General features: G+C 36.1%; 3 protein-coding genes across 9 annotated transcripts in view; 1 reads left to right on the forward strand and 2 right to left on the reverse strand.

Annotated features, from left to right (window-relative positions):
- Positions 1-3225, reverse strand: part of Kaz1-ORFB (serine protease inhibitor domain-containing protein Kaz1-ORFB) — a 6021-nt gene extending 2796 nt beyond the window's left edge. Inside the window, exons 1-3 of the mRNA XM_017614298.1 lie at positions 3048-3225; positions 2894-2977; positions 1412-1591 (exon numbers count right to left, since the gene is read on the reverse strand). Of these exons, the coding sequence (XP_017469787.1) occupies positions 1412-1591; positions 2894-2977; positions 3048-3081 (298 nt within the window). The 5' untranslated portion in view covers positions 3082-3225. The remainder of the gene's footprint in view (positions 1-1411; positions 1592-2893; positions 2978-3047) is intronic.
- An 8365-nt stretch (positions 3226-11590) lies between these two features.
- Positions 11591-16482, reverse strand: LOC108361641 (DIS3-like exonuclease 2). Of its 2 annotated transcripts, XM_017614299.1 has the most exons (5): positions 16309-16482; positions 14774-16221; positions 13273-14704; positions 13081-13200; positions 11591-12937 (listed from the first exon to the last, which is right to left on the reverse strand). In XM_017614299.1, the coding sequence occupies exons 1-5, from the start codon at positions 16404-16406 to the stop codon at positions 12259-12261; spliced, it is 3777 nt and encodes a 1258-aa protein (XP_017469788.1). In that variant the 5' UTR covers positions 16407-16482; the 3' UTR covers positions 11591-12258. The 2 variants fall into 2 exon arrangements, with proteins under 2 accessions (XP_017469788.1, XP_017469789.1); XM_017614300.1 differs by having other exon boundaries at positions 14774-16482.
- A 2021-nt stretch (positions 16483-18503) lies between these two features.
- elg1 (enhanced level of genomic instability 1) lies at positions 18504-25077 on the forward strand. 6 transcript variants are annotated; one of them, XM_017614309.1, is made up of 6 exons: positions 18504-18536; positions 18599-18779; positions 18835-19791; positions 19872-21606; positions 21975-23251; positions 24684-25077. In XM_017614309.1, exons 3-6 carry the CDS (start codon positions 18887-18889, stop codon positions 24952-24954), a joined length of 4188 nt encoding a protein of 1395 aa, XP_017469798.1. In that variant the 5' UTR covers positions 18504-18536; positions 18599-18779; positions 18835-18886; the 3' UTR covers positions 24955-25077. The 6 variants fall into 6 exon arrangements, with proteins under 6 accessions (XP_017469798.1, XP_017469801.1, XP_017469803.1 ...); XM_017614312.1 differs by having other exon boundaries at positions 18520-18536; positions 18707-18779; XM_017614311.1 differs by lacking the exon at positions 18504-18536 and adding an exon at positions 18560-18598 and having other exon boundaries at positions 18707-18779.
- Positions 25078-25139: the final 62 nt, after the last annotated feature.

A 25139-nucleotide genomic window follows, 5' to 3' on the forward strand; every position in this document is an offset into this window, starting at 1 on the left:
AAGCTGATGCCACATAAAACTTTTGCTTCGCTTTACGTGACAGATTCGCTTTGACAGATAAGATGAATTGTATGAAAATGCACAAAGCATGCCACATAAATCGTTGAAGCTGCAGCGCGAAGCGAAAAGATGGCCAACTCCCATCTTTTTGCGCGCTTTGACAATCAGCCGGTTTAATATTTATATTTTGTTTCGTCCAAATTCGGGTTTTCATGCAGAAACATGAAACTTAATTACATTGCTGATAATTTTAAAGCAAAATATATAAAATCCACAGCAACTTTTACCGAGTAAAACAGCGGTACAAAATTGCTTTCTTGGCGTTCATTGTGGCATACCTTTTGCGTCTGGCGCTTTGCTGGCAAAGTTATAAATGTCACGCAAAGCTACAAAGTTTTATCTGGCATCAGCTTAAGCGTACGCTTTGCGTACGCTTCAATAGAAATACGTAGTAAGAAACAAAGTAGCAAAATTCCAATAAATCCAAATTTCTAACTTTGTACATAAATTAGAAAAATTCAATAAATTTGCCAACCTATTTTTTTATTTTGATTAGGTATTTTTATAGCCCATTCAACTTTGAAAACAAAGNAAAGGGCCTACAAAATGCCATAGATTTTTTTTTTTTTTTTTTTTGTTGGCGGTTTTGAGCATTTTCTTCTATATAACGAAGGTTCGCATTTTATTTTATGTACATACATACACACGAATATATTGGAAAAAATGCGCAACATCGTCAACAGGAAAAAAAATCCACTTACACTTTATATTAAAATTCAATAGGCTACTGCATTTCTTCACCCAGATTCATAAAACATAAATTATAAACCTTTTTTTCTATAAATTTTTCTAATTTTTGTACAAAGTATAAAATTTGGATTTAAACAGCTTTTGTTAGACAATGAGCTATGCCTTTGTAAAAAAAAAAATAATTAAAATTAAGTTTAAAAAATAAATAAAAATTCCCCTAAACCATTCATAAGCTCTGATCCAGTACTCCACGAACTTACAGGTTTTTACACGAACTTGCAGGAAGTTACAGGAAAACTGATCCCGTACTCCAAATTCCTCCAAAATCCTGTAAATTAGAGCGATTTTTGGAGAGTTGTGTAGAGAATGAAGTTAGAAGATTTTCTCCTTCTAGTAAAATCATGAAAAGTGTCAAGCGATCACTAGTTCACGTTTTTACAGGAACAATGTTTTTTTTTTTGTTCCCGTACTTTTTTTGTTACTCACTTTTTACTCTCACTTCAGAGAGTAATTTTGCTGTTTGACATTTTTACAGAATTTTACACGAAAAGTATTGGATCAGAGCGATTTGGTAGCGGTGTGTATGAACTCGTACGTAAATATGTATGTACGTATGTGTGTATATGTGCACATAATAAAAATCTAAACACTCCATACTAACCTTGACCGCAGCGCACAGCACAATCCAGACGCGCATTATTGTGGTAATTCTGACTGTCGCTGCCACAAACAGGATTGTATTCCATGGTGGTAGGGCAGGCGCGCAAGCAGGCTAGATACTCTGGTGAAGGCACCGTAGTCGAAGAGGCAGGCGGTGCGGGAGTGGTAGTAGAAGAGGCATCTAGTTTAACCAAGAATTTATGTAGTAGTTAATTGTTTTTTGTGTTTGCAACAAGAGGACGCATTAATCTACTTTAAGTAAATATGTACGTAGATAAGTACATATGAATAGTACATTAGGCATATGATTTTTTTCTAAAATTAAATATATGTACGTATGGGGAGAGGATGAGGATGATGAAAAACCCACAAATATAACGCTTTCGTCAAAATTTGGTAAAAAAAAATGCATGCAGGAAACTCCGCAAAAAAAAATTATACTGGAAAATAAACATACATATTACACATACATATTACGCATACATACTGCGCCCTAATCGCCGAAAAGAGCTAAGCGAAATTTTTATAAAAATTTTTTTTTAGGAATATTTCTGCATCAAAAAGAAAATTAAAAAAGAATGTCCCTTACTTCCTATTTGCGGTTAAGGCGGTACGTATGTTTTTTTACAGAAAAAAAATGTTTTCTCTGAGTCCTATGGAGAATTTTGTGATTAAATTTTGACAAATACTTTTTTTGTTTGTTAGTTTATCAGCATTCTTCATCTTCAGCCTCACAGACAATATTTTCAAAATTGATTTTTTTCCATAAAACAGATCACATTATTAACGTCTGCCAACACTGCCTCTTCATCATTATATTCTTATAACTGGAAATATAATATTGAAATTTTTTCGTTTGCTTGCATCGCATCCGCAATTGTTTGCCTCTCTTGAACATTTGATTTTTTTTTTTTTTTGTTGCGACTGTTTTTGATTTAAGGTGCGATTTACTTAATTTTAGATAGAACTCATATGCCTAATGTACATACATACATATTGCACATTCTCTGCAAAAGTGTCATAATTCAAAAAATTCAAAGCTCGGAAAAAAAGGCTTTAAAGTGAACGCTTTACATCCGCTCCACATTTTCTTAAAATGAGCTACATACTTATGCCGAATTTCCACTAGGCATTGAAATGACAAAAAATGTATGCCATTAAAAAAAAAACGCCATGTGGAAATGAACTTAGTGATTATTTTTTTAACGTACTGACACGATTTTTATTTAATGCCCAACTATGCCATTTGTTATTTTTGCCATTTAATGCCTTTCACTAGGCATAATTGTTAACCGATTCAGCTTTTTTTTATATATATTTTTACATAACACAGAAGAAGAGCTGGCGGTAATATCTGCATGCTTAGCTAGACATATATTTTTTTTATTTGATTAGGACACTCTTGCAACAAACTTGCATACATATGCACATACAACATTTTTTTTTGCTCACTTGTAAACCGTCTACAAAATTTCAAACTTACCAGGAATGTTGGGAAAAAATGGGTTGGAGAATATTGGACCCTGCCACTGCTGTGGACGCGCATTTACCATGGTGCCCAAACAAGCTGAATCAAAAAAAGATTAAAACACTTTATTATTTCAATTTTAAAGCTAATTGAATTCCACTAAACATACCGAAAACCAACAGTAGAACGAGTTTAGAATTCATGCTTATCACTTTTTTTTATTATTCAGAACAAAAATAAATTTGTATTTGCCCAGTGCTCGTTATTCCCCAGCTAGATTCTATGACTAACTTATCGCTCATCAATATTTACTGCCGGTTTTATATGTCCAACAATCAGTGGATTGACCATCCAAAGCTGATCAGCAGCTCAAAATATTATTTTCATACACACATATGCACGTATGTACATACGAATGTTTGTATGTATGTGTGCTGGTACATTAGGGCGTACTGAGATTATTACACAAAAAGCCCGCCAATATTAGTAAGGCTATGTCTTCTCATAATTAATGGAATACATCAGGAGATCTGGATCGAAGAAACGCAGCCCAGCAGAAATCTTGGATATACTCCAAGATTTTAACGCAAGCACACCCGCGCAAAACTGTAGAGTGATCAACTAAACACGTAATATTGTTTCGCAACAACGAAAGCTTAGACATTGTAGCGAAGAGTGCGACCAAACGTTAAAAGAGTCTTCCGTATAAATATCGAGTTTCAAAAAAAAAAATACCTTATATTTTTGGACACTCTAATGTGCATTTAATACCACGTACACATATATATACATTACGGTGGTCCAAAAATCATCTGAAAAAGTTAGTCTCTGCAGGAAACTGTCACTAATAATATCCATTTTTCTTTTGTTTTACCATTTTCTAGTAGTAGCGTTTTTTTTTTTTTTGGTCCCACATTTCATTTTTTGGGGATTTTCGGGGTCCTATAAATATAGTGAATAATTGAAAATGGCTAAATAAACAATTGGATATTATTATTAGAAGTCTCCTAAATAATTTTTAGATCGAAAAATATTGATTTTCAAGAATTCTATTTCTACGAAAACCTATTTTTTCCCTCACTAAAATACATAGAAAAAAACTGTGAGCGCTTTTAAATATTTTTTGATTTGAAAATAAAAAATGGGTATATTTTTCGGTATAGAACAATCCTAGGAGGTGAGAGCTTTAAACTCCTCACTTTACTTTTTTTGTGGACCACCCTAATGTGCATATGTACATGCATAAGTAGATTCTCGCTAACTTGCGCAGTGATGCTTTCAATTCTACTCTTGGCTAAGTCTACTTTCTCAGTTGGATGCTGCTGGTTAAATTCTCTCTTTTTCACGCTCAATGTACGTAAGATCTTCCCAAGAAAAAAATTTAAAGAAATGGCAGGCGTGTATAGTGTATACACATAAGCGATAAATTTAAGGCTTAAACAAAACTCAGAACAAGTATCTTCTTTTGCTGTAACCGTTTTTAATGTCGTTGCCACAAGAGTCGGGTCTACGACTCAGATTTATATCTGACCTTGGTCACTTTCATTCCAGTATCATTCTCCGAACACTCTTTGGATAATTTGAATGCTGTTAAAACAACAACCACCTTTCTTTTCTGTGCTAACTGACGCAGATTAGAAATGACTGAGAATTAGAATTACTTACATATATGTATGTATGGTGAGGCTTCCTTTGGCTTTCAAGGCTAAAGTCTTCTACTTTTTCGAAATTAGATTACGGACCCGAGGAGAAATATAATTCAAAAGCACATCTGCAAGCCTTTTATACGTAAAGCGGAAAGACATGAAAGGGGGTTTATAATAAGAAATTGCCACGAACCAGGCATAATAATTATGAAAAAACTTTGAAACAGGCAAAAAATGCAAGTGCCATGTCCAAACTAAATACTATTTCATCGTCAAATTACACTGTGGAACAAATTCAGGTTAGCAAAAGTTAGGTCGATTCTGAGAGTGAGGGGTGAAAATAGAGGCTAAATTAGAAGACCCGTATCGCGGCGTTTGTTTATGTTAGTTCGAATTTTTTTTTAATCGACCTTCGAACTTTGCAGTCAAATGCCGATTTTCAGCATATTGTTTATATGGTTTTTTGGCTATAACTCGTCGACTAATTGATATTTTTCCAATCTGTTAAAGCCAAATTATTGCTAGAGACCTGTGCAACAATTGAAATTTAAAAAAAAAATTTATTTAGAAAATTTTTGTAGTGCTTATGAAGCAAAATGTTGGAAATTTATTTTTTTTTCATGCTTTTTGAACATATTTTCCACAAAACTAAGTATTTTTTGCTTTCTGTTTGATCTATATATAATATGCTTCTCAGTTTGTTCAATAAATTTCATTTGAAAAGAATACAATCATTATACAAAACTTTCGTTTTCCAGCTTAATATTAATTTACTTCTCATTTCTCATGTACCAATTTTTTCAGTGTTGGTTTTGAAGAAACATTGAAAAAGAAATTATAAAAATATGGAAAGAAATATAATTTTGAAATGTTAGTTATGAAAAGTTTTAAGAAAAAAAAATTAAATAAATTAAATAAATGATTTGGCCAGTTGCCGTTTAGCAGGCGGCTGTGGATCAACATCACTGCTCTCTCTAATATCTTGGTCATCGTCATCATCATCAGAAAGGTCGATAATTTCGTCCAACAGATATTTTGGAATTTCATCTTTGTCTTCCCCTTCTTCCTCTTTTTCCTCGTCTTCCTCTTCTTCAAAGGTGTTTTTATACCACCAACAAATTTCAGCGAGTGTTGCATCTGGAGATTTCTTTCCTCTGTACCTGAAACGAAAATAGTTTTCAATCGTTAACATGTTTAAATTGTGCTCTCTGACAAAGATATTAGAAAAATCTAGGAATTCAAAATATGCATACTCTATAGTTACCTTATTTGTTGTGGTTGTAGTACTGATATCTATTTGAAGATCAATACTTCGGTATGTTGGTACTGGAACGAATTCTGAGTGCGGTAATGGTAATTGGACACTTGGCACTGCTACATAAGTTTTATTCTTTGCTTTCCTTCTATTCAAAGTTTTATGGTAGTTTATACATCCATAGCACATTTCTTGTTGATGCGGGCTGTTGTCTGACCACAACATTGGTATACCAAAAGGCATAGCCTTCTTCTTTCCACTTTTCCATTGCATAACACTTGAATAGCAATTAAAGCAAACTTTTTTAGGGGCATAGTTTACGTCAGTGATAAACTTTTGCGAGAAATATTGTTTATAGGCTTCCAAAAAACAATCACTCACATTGCCACATTTTGCATCGCTTGCTATGAAACGTCCACAAACATTATAAAAATGGTCCATTTTACATTTTGGTTCCGACATTTTTAATACAATATATATTATACAATGTTGTTTTTGTTATTTTTATGAAACCGATGAACTTAACTTAAATCACTCACAACATGAAATAAGTTCCAAAAAAATTAATAGCGAATTTTATCACGACTGAGCGAAAATTAAAAGACATCAGTAGCCCGTTTCTGTAACTTTTCTCTACCAATTATTTCTCTACTGGTAGAGAAAATACGTCACTCTCACCTACTAATTAGCAGTAGAGAACAGGGCGGCGAATTCATATCTCAATTCGCCTTGCTAATTAGTAGGTGAGAGTGACGTATTTTCTCTACCAGTAGAGAAATAATCGGTAGAGAAAAGTTACAGAAACGGGCTACAGCTTCGGCTGAGTTTCGAGTCTTAACTGAATCTTTATAACCCGAACACAATGAAAACGACGAGCTACAAACCACAGTTGTCAAATTATTTTAACACGTGCTCTTATCAAGGCGCATCCATACAAGGTGGTGTTGATTGCATATAAGTAAAAGTCCCGTGTATTTTGTTATTGCTTTTTGGTACAGGAGGATGTCAAAACGAAAGGGAATATGAGATAATTTTCATCATTTTCTTTTGTTTACATCTTAAATTCGCGCCTTCGTCTTGGATGACATTCTCCTGTACTAGTGTAGAGACAAAAATATCCAATCAGCTGATCAATCAACACCACCTTGTATTGATGCGCCTTGGCTCTTATGTAGATAATGGCCCGTAGTCATAGTCAAAATAAAGTCGACTTTAAAGTTAGTTGCAGCTTTTTGACATAATTTTCAATGGGATATCTGTCAAAAAAGCTGCAACTAACTTTAAAGTCGACTTTATTTTGACTATGACTACGGGCCAATTATTTTGGCGACGACCGGGCTACGCGACGGCTGTGGTTGTGGCCAGATTAGATCTGTCTCTACTTTTCTGGCGACAGATAAGGTTCTTCCTCTTATTTTATGTCAAACTCATACAAATTCATGATGTCGCTGCCGCGTTCAAAGAAATCATGTCGCCATCGACAAAGTGTTTAGATAATGAAGATGACAAATTGGAAGCTGTGGTCCGTAGCTCGTCGTTTTCAATGTGTTCAGAACTTTATTTTTGATATTAGTTCGCTCGTACCAAAGACAGAGAACGTTTAATACAGGGAAGCTGCAATTACGAATAGCCGTGTGAATTGTCAAACACTACCAAAAACGCTCTAGAAGCTCACCACCAGTGTTGTGTTCACAGTAGATAAGTTCACAGTCCTTAATATGCTAAATTTGTTAAATGACCCAAGTCGATTGACCATGTATGTTCTTGTGGTGTGATTGTTTTCTAAGTAAAAAGTATTTTGGCGGAAATTTCTTGCGCTATATGAGTCAAAGCCGTGTTTGTGGAAGATTAAGTTCACGATATTGCAGTTGTGTTACAAAAAAAAAACAATGTTTAACAAAATGCTGGTAAATTATATGCTTCGAGCCTGATGGTACAATAAAGGCGGATTCACCGTTCCTGTCCGGACACTTTTTGTTAGTAATTTTACGCGTTCCTTTCCCAACTTGTCTCACTGAGAGCGCGACAAAAATGTGCTGAACACTCTTTGTTCGAATCAAATTGATTTTGATTTTCTGTCGGAACGACTTGATGATTCGGGTTGCCGCGTTCTCTTTTATATGCGTTTGCAGCGAATTGCATGTGTTTTTCGCCCTCAAAATCATATGTAGGCAACGATATCATCAGCTGTTTGCTTCAGAACAAAAAAAAATGTGCCGAACTGAACGGTGAACCGTACTTCAGCACCCTCTCCGGCAAAAATATTTTGAGAGCAAATAAAAAGTTGTCCGGACACGAACGGTGGACCCGCCTTAACTTGATGGAACCAGCAAGCTGGTGTCGTATATTTTCCCTTTTATAAAAAAAAGGTTTTGCTGAATGAATTAAAACGTGACCAAGGTACCTAGAATTGCTGTTACATGAAGTGGTAACAATGTTTGGTAGCGAAATTTGCTGGTTACAAAATATTCGGTAACAAGCAAAATATAGCTACAAGATATTCATGTTAGGTGCAGCCTACTGTAAGCGTACATATATATGTACGTATGTATGGGCGTAAATATGTCAGCAAGTGGCATTTCGTCATGAACGAAAGACACAAGATCACGCGGGACGGAAAGAACGAAAAAAGTTATTTTCTAGCTGCCGAAATTCCGACGCCATCTTTGCTGTAAGAAGTAAACAACGAAGAGAACGGAGAAAACCGCGAAATTGTTGAACGCATGAAAAATCATTTTTATTATGCAAATTCTTCTAAAAATCATGCCGTTGTGTTAAATTATTCTTTATCTTATGTGTACACACGTTGTCACAAGCGAAAATGAAGAAAATTGCAGTAAAAAGCCACCACCAAATTGTAAACAACGAAGAAATGTAAATAAACGGCTAATGTCAAAATCGTCCAACTTTTTTCCCGCGATTCTAACGGGCTACTCTCCTGCCCGCGTGATCTTGTGTCTTTCGTTCATGCCGCGTGATCTTGTGTCTTTCGTTCATGGCATTTCGTCATGGAGGACGTGGGAAAGACGGAGACAACTTATGTTTCACATTTACGCGTTTATTTTCTGGTGACAATATGTTGTCAAGATATTTGACATCTGCCCTATTAGGCTAGATGTTTGTTTGCAAAAAAAAAAAATATACTTCACTAAGTTTCTGTAGAAAAGTGGATATTGGTTTTCGAGAATTCTTCTTTGATTTTCTTCAAAAACATAATTTTTTGCTGCTTAAATTTTGTGTATAATTCAATAATACAATGCAATTATGACGCGCAAATAAAAAGTATAAATATGTACATATATACATACATATATACATAAGGCATATGACTTTTTTTAAATTAAATATACATGTGATGAGTGATTGAAAACCAACAAATATATCGTTTTTGTCAAAATTTGGTGCAAAAAGTTCGCGCAGGGAACTCCGAAAAAGAAAAAATATGTATAGGTAATTGACTGATAAAAAAAATAAATTTGGTTTCTAATAGCCAATTTCACGAAAGCGAATTCAGTGAAAATTTATTTTTATATTTGAATTTATATGGAAACTGACAAAAAAAATAATAATTTTTCACTTAAATTGCATTCGTGAAAACGGCAGTAAATTTTATTATTTCGTTCGACTTTGACTTTTCCAAATATGTATATATGCACACCGAAACTATGGCTGCGTTTCTTTATACATTCCGGATAATCCCATTTCACAGCCGGAATAAACAGAATGCGTTTGAAATATACGTCACCATATCAACAGGAACGTTCTAAAGAATAAATAAACAAAAAAGCTTATTCCAAACGTTCAGAATGTATAAAGAAATGCAGCCTATAAAATTTATTGGCTGCGTTTCTTTATACATTCCGGATAATCCCATTTCACAGCCGGAATAAACAGAATGCGTTTGAAATATACGTCACCATATCAACAGGAACGTTCTAAAGAATAAATAAACAAAAAAGCTTATTCCAAACGTTCAGAATGAATAAAGAAATGCAGCCAAAATATTAAGATTTACTTGATTCGAAAATTCCTCCAAAAATTTCATTATTTTTATTCCGTTGATAAAATTTTTAAATATGTTATGCAGACTTTTTAAGCGTAAGCTCTTCGATTATTGAGGTGATTTTTTACAAAAAATATCTTTATATATCTTACTTAGTCTTAGAATATAATAAATTTTATAATTCTGATGGAAAAACAGTAGGTATCAAATTTTTTATACGTAAATGATGCACCCTATGGTATATTTTTAGAGGGAAACGGATCCCCTGCAGAAAACTTGTTTTGATTCTTACTTACTGATGAGCAACTGATGAGTGATTGTTGAAAAGGAATAACCAAATTTACGAGCGTATTGCGTATTATGTTTGCATGTTAGTGTTTAGTCATACTTGTTTATTATATGTTCAAAAATTAAAAGATTAAAATAAATACAAAAGAAATAGAAAGCTTAATAAAATATGTATCAAGAAATTAAAAAATTTAAACAAATATACAAAAAAAAATCGTAATATCTCAAAATGTTATAGTTTTAATACTAGGATATGGATATGTGTACATTAGGGTGTCCCAAAATAAATAATGTCGGAATTTTAATGCTCTCACCCCCCTAGGATTGATCTATATCGAACAAATATCCCCCGATTATTTTTATTTTGAAATCAAAATATATTTAGAGGTCACTCCAAATTTTCCGTGTATTTTATATGGGGAAAAACAACTTTTCGTAGAAATGGTATAGAATTCTTGAAAATCAATATTTTTCGATCGGAAAACTCTGGTTCTCTCCAGCAGACTTCCAGTAATAATACCCAATTGTTTATTTAATCATTTTTTAATACTATAGATTTTTTAATGGTCCCGCCATTGTATTTTCGGGGATAAAAAATTGGGTTATATTTTTTCGCTACAGACAATCCTAGGGAATGAGAGCATTAAAATACCGATTTTACTTTTACATGCACTTTTGGACCACCCTAGTGTACATACACCGTCGTCAAAATTAGAGCCTCTATAGTCGATTCTTTAGTTATTGTTTTGCATGGAAAGGTCATACTTTCAAGGGCTTACTGTTCAGTTTCCCTTAACAGGAAAACAGTACACGACATCTTGACTTCCGTTCTTTTGGCAAAACATCTTCTTGTCTGCCTTCGAATGGCAGTGCTATTGGAAGCTCTTCTAAAACAGTTTCCAAAAAGATTGCATATTTGAAAAAAGCTCTTCCTGAAAGGGCTCATTTTGTCGACTGGGATGTTCATAGTTTATATAATAGTGCAGTCAGACGTGGCAACGCAAATAATTTTTCAATGTGTTTTGCTGTCAAAGTAAGTGTAATTTCGTTTTAACGTGTTAACACTCAAAATGTACTTTTTGTTACATATCTGAAATGAAGTCTGCAAAGTGTGACTGCCGATGAAAGAGCGTAAATCTAGTTCGAAATTTTATTTCCACCTGCTGCACTGGCACTTTTTAATTTTTGCTTAAACTATTGTCAAACCAGCCCTGTGCTGCCATGCGACACATTTTTTGCGGATTTTTTTTTTTTATGAAATAAGGTAACTTTAGCGAATAAAACTTTTCAGATATTTAAAGGTTCATAATTCTTGAATTTGTCAGACTTTTCGAAATTACTTCAACTGTCACGTTTAACTGGACTTTATATACTTATATATGTATGTACTTTTCAACAACATTTTCTTATAATTTGCTACAAAAACGACTATACAGTATCAATCCCACACCAGCGATTGTTAGACTGCGTTCACTATCTCCACCAAAAAAGAAAAATTAATAAACAAAAACAATACAAACTGCGATACGATATTCTATCATCTTTGTTTGTCTCTTTATTTGTATTTGTTTCTCAAATTCGATTTGTTGGTAAAAATTCGCTAAACTATACAAAATAGCTTAAAATATAAATACATACATACAACTACTGCGTTTGTATGCTTTTTTTATGATGAAGATCACATTTTAATGATTTACTTTTGCTTATACAATAAACATACAATTTTTGGTCGGTATCAATAATTTATCGTAAAAAATTGTATACGTTTACCGCGCATATTTATGTATATAGTAGGTATGTCTAAATTTCCGCTTCCACGGCGAAATCTATTAAAAACGATTGAAAAAATTTTGTATATGGGTACTTCAATATGTATGTATGCATGAGTGTTGTCTTTTAACAAAAATTATACAATTAAAGAGTTGAAAAATTAATACACATTGCCCGGTAGTGCATGGCAAGACATTGAGGTATAATTTGACCAAATTCATCATAAATCCGTTTGCGGACGCAGAATAGTTTATACATATTTATCGCATGTGTTTTGGTAAGGCATTACAAGTAATAGTCCATTAGTTTGTCAATTTGTATTAAAATTGGAAAAAAAGAATCGCGATTCGAATTGTATATTGCTTTTGAGTAGATTATTTGAAAATTTTTAAGGAACTAATTAATGTTCAGTCCAATATTAATTCTTTTCGCCATCAGGTAGAACAGCGTAAATACGTTTTTCATTGCTCTTTTTATTATTATTATTCTGCTTTGATTTCGATTTAGCACCGGTAGCTGGTGATTGTGTTTTCGCATCATTTAACTCTTGTGCTGAACGCTGTGATGTACGACGCTGTTTACGTGTGCCACTACTCTCGCTTAGAGAATTATTAGCGCTACTCCCGCCTTGTTGCTTTTTCTTCGACAATTCTATACTGTTAATTTGACGTTGCTTAGGATCTGGCGAAGCGAAAAACCCACAAACTTTCTCATCCCAAATGACTAGCTTCACATCGACGGTGGAGAACAGTTGCAATTTCACCGGTGGATTTTTTGAATTCCGCTCGGCAATGAGTACATATGCAGGTGCATTTGATGTGTCAACCAATACTTTTTGCATTTTAAAATTAATACTTATCGAGTGTCCAGTTTCAATAGTGACCACATTCAATAGATGCTGAAAGATTTCGGTAACCACAGCACGCAATGTAATTGATTGCTTTTCTTTGATATAACGTTTAAAGAAGAGATTAATTGATTCATCTCCAGCATTTTTAGCATTATATTTTTGGTCATTGCAAATTTTGGCAAGCATGTGCAGTTCGTCTGTGGTGCGTTTGGGCGGTGGGCAGTAGTCTAATGCAGCGGCGAGTACTCTAAAAATGTGATATACAAAAAAATACCATATGAGTACTTATGCAATCTGATAACCAATTACATTTTAAATAATGTTTTTTTTTTTATATAACGTTTGTTTACGTCGCTTTTACTACTCTTATATACAAGTATACATATGTACCTGTGCACAAGAACATCAGGGTAGCGACGTATTGGACTAGTAAAGTGTGTATATATCGGTATAGAAAGAGCGTAATGCCATAAATCTGCCTCCTCCGATTTGCCTTCACTGCAAAAATACCTAATTAAAAAAGAGGAAAAGTGAAAGTTACAAAATGTATGGTAAAACTTTTCGAGAATAGTCCGTGCTTACTTGGCTCGTGCCATTGGCTTTGTAAGCAACGTGCTCAAACAAGCATCCATTGCTTGGGGATCCTTAGCTTGACGACACAATTTTTGCATGCTTTCATAGACTGTTTTGGAACTTGAGCAATCCAATTCCATGCCCAAATTGGCCAATTTCTCGCGCAAATTTTTCATAGATTTCGAAAGTGGTGGCGCATGATTGCGCAATATAGATAAATTTGGATATCGATTAAAAATGAACCGCGCAACCGATTGATTTGCCAGCAACATAAATTCTTCAATTAAAAAATTTGCTTCGAAACGGCTATCCACTTCATAGCTTAGCGGCTCTCCGGTTTTTGGGTCTAAATTGAAACGCAACTTTGGATTGTTAATTGATAGTGCACCACCATCGAAGCGCTTCTGGCGCATATGTTCTGCTATTGTATTTAAAATTTTTATTCTTGCACAAATATCGGCTACACTGAATCCGTTGCAAATAGTCGGAAAATCATCGATACCAAATTCTTCATTCGGATTTTCAATGACCTTTTGTGCATGCTCATAGGCTAATTGTACGCAAGAATTAACGACTGTACGCGTGAATCGTGGTTGTCCCAAAACTTCCCCACGCGTATTCATGCGCCAGAAAACGGAGAAAGCAAATTTATCCTCGCCCGGCAGTAGAGAGCATTTAAAACATAATGTTTGCGGCAGCATATGAATAACTTCGTTTACTAAGTATATGGAGGTAGCGCGTTGCTTAACGATATTATCCAGTTCGCTATCTTCCTTCAAGTAATGAGCTACATCAGAGATATGGACACCTACTTCATATAAATCATCGCCCAAACGCTCCATTGAAACGGCATCATCAAGATCACGCGCTGTCAACGGATCAATAGTAAAAACACATTTCCTTCGCCAATCTTCTCGACCACGCAAGTCCGATGCACTTATAGGCTGATCGGGTTGTGCATATAGATCATTAAAACGTTGGTCAAAAGGTTTTATATCCTTTAGACCATTATGCAGAAGTATTGCTTTCAGTTCTGACTCCATATTACCCACTTTTCCCACCGGCTGTACTAGTTCGCCAATGCAATGGCCATTAATGTCGGTTTCAAGAATTCGCACCAAATAAAGTAATCCACAGATATCAGCCTTATTCTCGGATGTGATGTGTGAAGCACATGCGTCTACTGGAATGTAAACCATTGGAACGCGCATGTCGTACGGTTTTAGTTTGTAATAGTTTGTTTCGTTATTTAGCTTCATGGAATTCTTGAAGGATATAGCGCCCACAACTTCTCGCAACTGCGTTTGTTTTACAATAGATATAACGAAGGATTTGGGGCAATTATCCGGCACTACAACGGCAGATGTATCTAAATCATTCTGATCAACATCGACATCAGAATCCGGCGATTCGGTGTCTTCAAAAGGATCCTCGTCATCACCTACAAATTAAATTGTATTAGAAGGGTTTTGACAAATTATATTTATTTTTTTGTTTCAAATAAAATTACCTAGGCAAAATGAATTCTCTTTGCCACCCGTTATTGCAGATGATCCGACATCCTCCTTTTTATCCTCCTTAGTTGATGTTTCATGGGCATCCTTTGCATGTTGTGATGTTGTTGAGGTCGCTGCCATGCCAGCATTCATTACAAAAGCACGCACTAAATCACCCTCAAAAGCGTAACGCCTTCCCACAGGCAGTAATATAATGCCATCACGTTCAACACCTTCCCGATCGGCAGACATGACAATAAATGATTGCCTATTATTCTTGCGGTTAATTCTTATTTCTTCTTCCACAATGCGTCCAATACCTTCCTGCACTAATTTCTGTGCATGCGCCTCCAAATCATCGAAGGTGCCTTTAAATTCCAGTTCATCGGCCTTTTGTTTTTTCTCTACGCCTAAATATTGGCTCACAATGCTATTTATGTATTTACACAATGCTTCCTGTTCACTTGCCTGGCTTTTACTGGGTTTGATGGTCTTATTTTTACGGTTACGTGCGCGTTTTCGACTGCTTTTCTGTGCACCATTGCTGTTGTCATTTGTATTGGTAGCTGTATCCTTTTGTGATGTTGTCGTGCTGGCATTAGATACTTCTGATTCTCGCCTTTGTTTTGCGTTACTCTGAGATCGGGAAACGCTTGGTACAGGTTCAGATGCCCTAATGGCTTTTTCGGGCCCAACCGCTGCAAAGAGATCAAGTTGGCGTAGTTTGGGATTACCTTGCGCTAATTCTTGAACGCACTCTTTCAGCTGAGGATTTTTAAGAGTCAGTTGATTAAGTAGCTCTTGCAAACCTTCCAATTGTTCCTGCAGATCTCGTCGTGAAGGACGCTGATGTTGTACAGTTAAACTGTTTGCATTTGCATTAACTTCAACTGCAGACTGCGTAGCTGTGCTAGGTGTTTGCGAATTATCAGTGCCACGAGATGTGTTGGCACGCAAAGCAGTCATTGCTTTTGCTGCCAACCTGTCATTGATATGACAAACTTGGGGCGATTGCGAAACAAGAGCACACTGCTGCTGTAATTCACGCCGATGCAATCCTAATTTAGCCCGTACATTTTTTGACTTTTCTTGAAGCGTGGCAATTTTTTGGGTAAAATTTTTATGAGCAGCAGATTTTTCAGCAGAATCCTGAATTTTTATTTTCGCCAAATCACAACCACTTGTAGAAGGTAAATCGACATTTTCTGACACACCATCCGGTACCGCCAATGGTTCTTCTATATTGCGATCTTCCAGTTTTGAGGTTGAAACCAAAAGATTGGCCTGCGAGGGAGCCATATCCAAAAATGATTTATTATTTTTGTTTTCAATATCCTCTTTTTTGATGCTGCTTGCGCCTTCATGTTCAGCTTTCTCTTTGTCAGTTATATTTTCTTTTTGCTCCTCATGCATTTGCATTTCATCACCTAAATCCGTCTCCATTATAGCCTGCTTAAATACACTTGAAATTTTTTGATAAAAGTTACCGAATTTAATTGTTTTAAATTAATGAAAGAAACAAGTCGACTCGAAAATTAAATTTACACACGTCTTAAATGTTTTTGCCAATTGGACTGTCCTGCTTCTTTTTGTTCTCCTTCTCTTATCTTTTGACGTTTTGCAGAAAATTGTGAAATGACAGCCCATATGCTAATTGGCGCAATACACCACCCAAACGGTCTGTGTATCCAACTCATGATGCAATAATACAAGGTGTTATCATTTGGCAATTCTCGCTCTAATTCCGCCCACGAACCAAAAATACAAGATCACGTAAGAACGCGACGTTGTATTTGTAACTGGTTTTGAGAAAAAAGTTTGCGAAAGCGGGTTCGTCAGCTGAGCGTTTGTTTACATCACAAGCACCACTATTTTACACTTTTATTCAAGTAAAGAAGAGTTAATTCAACATGACAACACATTTTAAAGCATTTTGTTGCATCATTTTACCTAAATTGTGCGTTTAAAATGGCTGACAATAATTTTGGTTTTCGTTGTTTTCTTTGCTTTGTTTACTTTTCGCTCGTTTTCCAGTGAAACAAGATGGCGTGGAACCCGCTAAAAAAATCGACTTTTTTCACTCTCTTGTTCTTACGTGATCTTGTGTCTTTCGTTCATGAATTCCGCCATATTGACTACCTTACGTGAAACAGTGTTACTTCTTCCACTATTCTTTGCCCATTAATATAGTTGAATACTTTTTATTTTTTCTCAGTATACACACTTTGTTTTCTTAAAAAGGTATTTTATCTTATTTTATTTCATTTCATAACGAATACACTATAAAAAAGCAAATTTTGTTAAGGAGAAAATGTGACACACAATCATTTTTGCCTTTCAATTTCCTCACATTCATTGCTTGTCAAAAATCATCAAAATTGAAAGCCATAACGTAGGTTGCATCAAAGAAGGTAAATCTATAGATATAGATTTACGTTTTTTGAAAATGGGTAATAGAGAGCGAAAATTGGAACGTATTGGATCGAAAGTGACTTCTTTTTCCTGCCCGAAACAGCCCGGACTATTTCTCCGGGTAAAAATGGATATAGTGCATATCAGCTGTTTTGTGTTTACACGTTGCCTGCATTTACCTGGTGCTTTTAAGGAATAGTGAATGTATTTTCAATCGTTATATGCTTAAAATCAAATTTGTGAAACAAAAATTCAATATACAAGAGTTTGCATTTAAGTGACAAAAACAAAAACAACGCGAATCAGCTGTTTCTCAAATTCGGGGCACGAAATGTGGTATTTTGCGTTCCCGTACTTCTGGATTATGTTCGATTTTTGAGAGCAAACTTTTCGCTTATTCTCTAACTACCGGATGCGGTCCGGATTGTTAAGCCTGATATACAGTTCAATGCGAGCGTGAGCGTGACCTATTAATTGGAATTATTTTCCTTTGCGAACGTTCATGCTCACGCTCGCATTGAACTGTATATCAAGCTTTAGGGAAGAACTTGGTGACATACCATAATAGTAGGTTTGTATAGTAACCAATAGTCAGTACTAATTTGTACTGGAACCTGCAAATTTTTACTGGAAAAGTGTATGATAACCCAAAAAATTTGCAAGAGAGCGCTGAATCGAGAGCGTAACAACACGGGAGAGCTGCAAATTCTAGCTAGTGAAATTTCTACTAGCAGAAATTAGCTAGCAGAAGAAGAAGAAGAATAAGCGTAATTTGTTGAATTGGTTTAGCACAAACAAAAGTAAAATGAGTAGAAATCAAAATATTAATGATGTACTGGACTGTGTAAGTGCGTGTGTGTAAAGCAAAGCGTTTAAAAATGATTTATAAATAGTAAAATGTTTACAGCAGAATATCAAAACAGTGCAACAGCTGTTCACTTGCAACTTTTTGCTAGTTTTGTGTTCATTAACTTTTTCTGCTAGTTTTCTGTTATTCTCAATTTTACGCTCTATTTTGCTTTTACGCTCTCGCTGCATGTTTTACTGGAGAAGTTACTATACAAACCTAGTGATAATTTGTGATAATTATCTGCTAAGAAACAAAGCTAATGATTGAAGGAACTGAAATAGGCGGTGCTTAGTAGTGGCGCCGATTGTGTACATGTGAAAAGCAGAATATAGTTCTTTTCCCAGGAAATTTTACAATTTGACGGCCTTTTCGCAATATATTTCATTGCCACGTCTGACAACCTCTTGAATAGTGCAGCCTTTTCAACATTGCGGATGTTCAGTGCTATTTTATTGTACCTTTCGCGCCAATTTCTACCATTTGACATAAGCTGCCAACGGATTCACAGCAGTAATGTAATTTTTTTATAACTTTTTGAGTTAATTTAGTTTTCGCTTATATTTTTTTTATAACAAAGGTAATAAATATATTTGCCACATAGCTCTGAAACCGCGAAACACAAAATTCCCACTGCCTGCAAAGTGGAAGCGTATGAGCAACCACGTTCTTTTTGATTTCTTTCTAGTTTGTAGTAAACGCCGATGCATGCGGCGATTTTCTTCGGTCAGCATATTTTAATTGCTTGTAGTCACATAAAGGTACGCAAAATTTTGCTTAGTGCTTTTTTAATTATGTACTTACCATATTTTTAAGGTGAACGCTTAAGAAAATCAATGCTTTGCTTAGCTTTTTGTACAAATAGCGTATGAGCATGACAGATTTAAATCCAAACTTTGCAAGTGAGGAAAGAGATCTTAAAATTGCTGTTGAAATCAATTACGAATCACCATTCAGATTCGGTGATCAGAAACCAGAAGCTAACACTGCTCCAGTGCAAGATGGTGATGCTGAAGCTGTTTGCAAATATATCGTCAAAGCGCCTCGTCCAGATTCCAAGCTTATACTTCAGAATATGGAAGAAGTTTTAAACTCTGTGAAGAAGAAACACAGACAGAAGCATAAAAGGAAACGAGAGCAGAGAAAACTGGCTGAAATGGAAGCAGCAGCAGTCGCTATTGCTACCGCGGAATTAGAAAAAACTGATGGAACAGAGGACAATGAGATTGGTAATGAAAAGTTAATTGAAAAGACTAGTGGACATTCAGGAAATGCGGAAAATGGCGAAAAATCTATTGGAAAGCGTTCGAAAACTAAACCACTCCAAGAAAAATCTGTTCAGGAAAACGGACAGAAAGCTTCCTCTAATAGTCGCCGTAAAAGCAAGCATATAGATAACAAAAGTCCTCTAAAAACTCCTTCACCCGATGGGGATATTCTACGGCATTTCCAACGAACCCATAATAACAATCAGCTAGGTGCAGATGATGCGACTGTGACGAAAATGGATGCTGCCGGAACTTCGTCCTCGGCAAATCAACCAAAAACCATGAATGCTTTTGAGGTTATGATGAATGCTAGAAATAAAACGATCGGATCCAATACGCCTGGAAAAGAAACCTCACCAAACAACAGTCAAGAATCGGCAATCAACACAAAACGCAAATTAATGCTGCAAGAGTGGGCTAACAAAAAGGGTGGCGCAAAGCGCAAATTAGAAGAAGAAACACGAGCTGCGTACGTTGAACATGAACTGGAGAATCGTGCAAAGCGGTAAGATATGTCAAATATATTCACCCAAATTAAGCAATAGAACAGTCCACAGTAATTTTAAAATTTAACTTGTATTTAAGGCTTAAACAAATGCTCGTGCAAGGAGCATCACCAATACAAGATAATACTCCTAAAAGTCGAGCATCAAATGATCGGAGAAGCAAGGTCAAAAAAACAAATAACTCTGAAAAATTAGCAAACCAAAGTATCGAAAAAACTAAACGCAAGAAGCGAATAACAAAACAACTTTTGTCCGTCGAATCTTCGGATAATGAAGCGGTCGTAGAACCAGACGCAGAGACTGACGAATTTTTATCTAAACTTAATTCCCCCACTAAAAAACGGGATAGTATTTTGGGTTATTTCCCACGGAAAGAATCGCCATCAGATGTAGCTGCAAAAAATTTAAAAGAAACGATAGCAAAAAGTAAGAATCTATCCAAATTAGAAACTCGAAAGTCGCGTTCACGATGTTCTACTAAAAGCAGTGCTTTACTACCCACTGAAGCGGCAACTAAGCCTGCTACACCTGTAACAGAAGAGAAACTCCAACCCGTAGAACAAGTTGTTCCGGAACCGGTTGAAAACACACCCTGCGGAAGACCAAAGCGTTCTTGCGCTGGTAAAGCGCGCTATGACTATGATTTAGAAAAAAGTCCGACCAAATTAAATCCAAATTCAACGAAAAAAGGTATCACAAAGGCTAAACAGGGTGAAATCTCTAGCAGGGAAGAAGTAATAATAGATTTAGATGATAGCGATATGTCTGCCTCAACAGAGAAATTGCCAAAGAAGTTAGCGCCACTTTTTGTTCGCGCAGTACCGAAACCCAGCCCAGATCCAATTGCAATGAAAGCGCGACAAGATTTTCTAATGTCAGGTGTACCGGAAAAAATGCGTTTGGAAATGGAGAAACAAAAACAATATGAACAAACTTATGAAGAAGACCTGGATTATTTCCCACGTGTTTGTCATGTGCAACAATTAACTATTGAGGACACGGAATTTTTACTTATTAAACGCGATTTCAATTTCAAATGGAAGCCCAATGATGATGACGATAACTTTGACAGATCTGCTATGGATTCATCGCAGAAAATAAATGGCAAGGGACGTAGACGGAGATCTAGCAGCAACACAGGAAGTACCAGAAAAATTAAAGCAGCAAAGAAAACGGACCTTAGCCTTAAGAAAACGACGCCGCCAATGTGTACCCTATTGCCAACAGTTGAGAATAAACGAGCTATAATAAAATTTTGGAAGTCGGAATTCGATCGCTTTCCCACCTTTAAGTGTTACAATCAAATGCGCGAAAAATATCGCTTTTTTAGTGCTTTGGATTCAGCACAAGATATGGAACAAGTGAGTGAATCGTTGGTTGTAACGCGTCGATCGCAGCGTAGACGTGATACAGAAGCTGTAAGTTCTACCGCTGAGCAAGATGATATAAAGCCACCAGCAACAGCACCCAATGGAGAGCTTTTGTTCACAGAAAAGTATAAACCAATGCTAGTTGAACAAGTGCTTGTGAATCTAGTGCCGGTCACACAGTTGCGTGATTTTCTAGCTACATGGGTCAATGGTAATGTGGGGAGTGCACGCAATTCACAAACAATGGATGATTCATTCGATGAGTCTAATGACTCGACGTCGAGCATAAGCAATGCGACGAGCAATGCTGTGGTGTTGCTAGGGCCGGTGTCAAGTGGCAAAACGAATGCGGTTTACGCGCTGGCAAATGATATGAATTTCAATGTGCTGGAAATAAATGCTGGTATGAAGCGTACGGGAAAGCGTTTAATACAAGAATTGCAGGTAAGACTCATGCACAAAGTACAAATGATTAAAACAAAAAATTAAAGTACTCTCAAAATGTTAACTTATATATCTGTGTTCATATGGAAAAGTAGCTTATGTCGAAAGGCTGGCTTTAGTATAATGTGGCATTCCCTTTACTCTTTAAACGGCAAGGAATTTTATGATGAGACTTAATAATAATATTGACTTGGTAGTATTGGAACTACTTCTTGCATATTTATTTGCGAAAAGTTCTTCAACGGCTCAGCGCCAGTGAGTCATTCTCAATTCTATGCTGCGAATGCCGATTTATACTAAAGCCAGCCTTTCGACATAAGCTACTTTTCCATACGAACACAGATATATTGTCCTTAACTAATTCCTAGGAAGCAACACAGTCGCATCAAATTCGCAAAGACTCGACACCCAGCCAAAGTTCCAGCAAAGCGCAGAAAAATTTACTACGAATGTCCCTGAACGGCCAGAAACTAAAAAAGCAAAATTCTCAGAGCCAATTGGATGCCGACAGTGGTTGCAATGCAGATATCACTCAAAATACGCGAAAATGTTTGATACTAATCGAAGATGCGGATGTGGTTTTTGATCAGCTTGACAGCGGGTTTACGGATGCCATCTATACTTTGGCAGCAAGCTCCAAGAGACCTGTCATTGTAATGGCTACGAATCCCAATTGCCTGCATTTACAACGTCTAATGAATCAAAATACAATATGTTTCACGCCACCAAATGCGCTTAACATATCACGATTTATGGCCGTTTTATCGCTGATTGAAAACTGTCCCATCAATCTGGATGATTTAGTGTCTCTATATTTATACAATCGTAAAGATTTGCGACGCACTTTGCTAGAGCTGCAGTTTTTCATACAGAGCGGTGGCGATCGTAGACAAACAGCAGTAGCGGCAAATGTTAAAAATGAATCGCAACATCGCACACCGCAAAAGGTTGAAGGCATAAGACGCGAATCGGGTTTCTTTGCATCGCCAACAAAATGTCGTTTATCAGATGAAGAGAATTCGCAGCAACCTCAGGAGCCGGATGAGCAACTCGGAAGAAGCGATAAGAAAAACAGTTCTACTAAGGATGTATACATACACCGTTCGTTGTTCGAGTATTTCACTTGCAACCAAAATGAGCAGTGGCGCATACCATTTCCAGTTGATCTCAGCTTGTTACGCGTCAACTTAACTGAAGTGTTTCAGTGCTCGCAACGATTACACATGCAACCAGAGTGTGTAATTGAGAACAGTGAAAAGGGCGCTAAGAAGATTGGCAGTGAAAAATTGAGTGCAACTAAACGTAGAACACGTACGCCGAAGAAAACTTGCATTAACAGTTCGTTAGCTGAAATTGAAGTTAATCGCCCGCAACACACTAAGTCTCCACTGGATGTGATGTGTGACTTCTATGAAAACATTTCGATTGCTGCATTGTTGGGTACCCATAATGCTGACATGTCCGAGGGCAGTGGAGGAGCTATTTATAGGAATGGTATAACGGGTGGGGGTGCTGATATGGGTGTCGATCGGTTGATGCCACATCTGTCGGAACACATTGCTCACGGGATAGTGGAGGAGGCGATAAGCGTGAATTTGGAAGCGAAGGCATGTCCGTACAATCTCTTCAATACGCGTACAGAACGGTAAGTGGATCTGATATTACATATAAAAGTATATTAATGTTTTTATAGCAAAGTGGGAAAAATTGTTTTTAAAATTATAATATTTTTTTTTTTTTGCATTTACTCACATGCCTATGAGTTTCATTTAAGAAAGAACATGAAATTATTTTTATAATAATATATCTAGGGAGCAAATTTCTAACTCTGAAATGCTTTAATAATATAACATTTTCATGTAATGACTTAAAGTTTTAAATTAATGCAGATATATAAATTAATGGGTGCTCCCAGTTGTACTGCGGCTTGAAAATACTGGGCTCTATACTCAGACAATACCGTACATAGAGTTTATCTCCTTATAAAATCTACTGCACGGCTCAACGACTATCGAACCGGTTCTGCAATTCAATTTCGAGTGAATTTCAACCCCTGGCAATTTGAATTCAAAGCGAGTTTGATTGAAATTCACTCGAAAGTGAATTGCAGAACCTGCCTGTAGATCCCCTTTTTTTTGCAAATTAACCTTGGTCCGTGACGCGGTCGATTTCATACATATGCACGTATACTTTTTGTATTCTTAAAGAGTTTAAGTTTGTCGATTCTTTTTTGCTATGACCCAGCCTGCAGATTAACGTAAATTTTGCCGACAGTACTGTCTAGTACAATTTTCCGTATCCGGAAATGAATACAAAACGACTACAGTTATGATTCATTTTCGTATCCGGAAAACGGTCAAAAAAGATGATGTTATTTGAAAGCAATAATTATATTTTATTTGTTCAAGATGAACATTTGAATACATGCATGGGTAGTCGGCAGTGGCTAAGCGTGGAGGGGAGCGTACCGCTATTTGTTAACTTCCAGAAGGTGCCGGGTTCGAATTCTTGAAAAAGTATCTGTAAAGTGCAGAAGGAAAGCGTATTGAACGAAAAATTCAATCGAAAAAATTTCAGAAAAAATTATAGTTTAACAAACTATTATAATTGCCATTCGTACTGTGCTCAAGTATCTAACTTGAGAATAGAAATCGCTGCATCTTTTAGGCGCATCAATATTACATAGTTACATCCCGAGCTAATAAAAGGAAGGTAAATAAAGAATCTGTTTCACAAACAATTTTCGGTACTTGACTGTACATACGTTTCTGCCGCACACTTTAGTGGAAAACCGGATCGTCAAAGTATCCGAAAATGGAATCGGTAAATGGACGAAAATCCGCACTTCATCCACTTTCTTCCCTTTTCCGGCTCGTTTTTCTGATTGTTTTTGCTGGCTGGGATAATTTCGCAAAAATTTTTAGTACATGTGTAATGAAAAAATGCACTAAAATAACATTTAATGTAAAAAAAGAGATTTACTTAAGATTAGAGTGAAGGTAAAATTATAAACGTAATATCGCAGATACTTACGAGATGTACAATATATGAAAATTATATCTCTATTTTTTATTAAGGCTTTCACTTTGCAACTACATAAACAGCAGCGTATTTGGTTCGCGCAGTCAGCGTACACGAGCTTTAGATGTTGAACCAGCGTTGCGTGCGATCTGTCGCAGCGAGAAACAACGCGCCATGCAGGAGCGACGCTCAACTCGTTTCTATCATTACCTGCGGCATAGTGCCGCCAATGTTTCCAGTTTTTCAACGGAGCCGTTCGATAATGCCTGTTCCATATTGCAAATTAACACACCAGATGCCGTGGAGGAAAAATCGGCTGAAGCATGAGACTGAAGATATATGTATAGCCCATAACGTTCCAATGTCAACTGAGCTGAATTTGTTTTACTTACTAACAGCGTTATTTAGGAAACAGTTGCTGGGTTTTATCTTTTGCAATATGAGCGCAAATTAACGAAAAAGCTATAAGGGAAAAATATGTACAATTTTAAGGGAGAAAAGAAGAATAGTAA

The sequence above is a fragment of the Rhagoletis zephyria genome, unplaced genomic scaffold, assembly GCF_001687245.7.
Source record: "Rhagoletis zephyria isolate East Lansing unplaced genomic scaffold, Rhagoletis_zephyria_1.1 Rzeph_scaffold_00808, whole genome shotgun sequence".
NCBI lineage: Eukaryota > Metazoa > Arthropoda > Insecta > Diptera > Tephritidae > Rhagoletis > Rhagoletis zephyria.